This window comes from Galeopterus variegatus, unplaced genomic scaffold (assembly GCF_000696425.1).
Source record: "Galeopterus variegatus unplaced genomic scaffold, G_variegatus-3.0.2 Scaffold5903, whole genome shotgun sequence".
Classification (NCBI taxonomy): domain Eukaryota; kingdom Metazoa; phylum Chordata; class Mammalia; order Dermoptera; family Cynocephalidae; genus Galeopterus; species Galeopterus variegatus.
The window spans coordinates 91,120-92,548 of NW_007732014.1; the positions used below are offsets into that span (position 1 = coordinate 91,120).

General features: G+C 38.2%; 1 protein-coding gene across 1 annotated transcript in view; it reads left to right on the forward strand.

The window, feature by feature from the left end:
- Positions 1-1,429, forward strand: part of GCFC2 (GC-rich sequence DNA-binding factor 2) — a 47,729-nt gene that overhangs the window by 40,699 nt on the left and 5,601 nt on the right. The window contains exon 14 of the mRNA XM_008590172.1: positions 31-97. Within this exon, the coding sequence (XP_008588394.1) occupies positions 31-97 (67 nt within the window). The remainder of the gene's footprint in view (positions 1-30; positions 98-1,429) is intronic.

Genomic DNA, 1,429 nt, shown 5'->3' on the forward strand with positions numbered 1-1,429 from the left:
CTCTTTTCTCTTCCTTTTGTTTCGTGTTAGTGCTGTAGAAAACAAAACATCACCACATTCAAAATTCCAAGAAAGACGGTTCTGGTCAGGTCTAAAGGTGAGCAAAAGCTGCAAAAATTAAAATATAGGTTTTTTTGTTTGCTTGTTTGTTTGTTTTTGCCAGTTTGCTATACAACAAAGAGCAATAAACTTCTGTAATGACCAGATAGTAAATATTTTAGACTTTTCAGGTCATATAGTCTCTGTTGAACTACTTAACTCTGCCACCATAGCACAAAAACAGTCGTAGACAATATGAAAACAAATAAACATGGAAACTCTACTTATGGACATTCAGTGGACTTTTCAATGAAACTCTACTTATGGACACTGAAATTTTAATGTCATATAATTTTTACATGTTACAAAATATTGTTTTCTTTTTAAATATTTTAAAATGTCATTTAAAAATGTAAAATCACTCTTAGCTCACAATCCCTACAAAAACAGGCGGGATCTAACCCACAGGTCATATTTGGCTAACCCCTGGTCTAAAAGTTAAAGACAAAGTCATTGCTAAGTTAGTGGCAACAGAGATGATAAGGAGAAGATGGGTTCAAAAGACGTGTAGGATGAAGCATTGAAAAGACTCAGTAACTAATTAATTACATGTGAGGAATGCAAGATCATAGCCAAGTTTCTGACTTTGACAACCTGGTAGCTTGTAACATTCTTTGGGGACATTGTGGGGGATACAGGAAGAAGAAAAGGGTTGGGAGGGAAAATAAGATCTGTTTAGGACATAAGATCTGTTTAGGATAAGATATCTGTGGGACAAATTAGAGATACAGAGATCTAGGAGGCAATTGGATATATGAGTCTGAATTTCAGGGGACAGATCCGAGCTGGAGATTTGGGAGTTAACTATATATTTTGTAGTTGACTACATGTGTTTGGAGCCATGGTCACGAATGACCAGCCCTGAAGAGACTGGGTGAAGCATGAGGAGAAAGCTAAGGACAGAACCTTGGGAAACACTGACAGAAAAGAGGGGCAAAGAAAGTGGGGTCTTCAAAGAAACCTTAGAATGAATTGTGAGCCTTAGACTGGTCACAAGAGAGTAGCCCTCCAGTAAGTAAATGAAAGGTTTTCAAGAATGTAGACAAGAGTGTTAAATGCCACCAAAGAAAATTAGGAGAAAGAATGAAAATGTTTTTGGATTTGACAATAAATTAGAAGACAGAGGACCTCAGCAAGAATAGTCTCAATAGGATGAATTAATATTTGTCATCTGGTTGAGTGAGTCAGGGAATAGGCTTTCCAGAAAGAGGGAGCAGCATCAACAATGACAGAGTATGAGAAAACATTTCTTGTTAATAAAACTGCATGTAGGGCCGGCCCGGTGGCGCACTGCTACAGTGCGCTGCTTGGGAGCGCGGTGGCGCTCCTG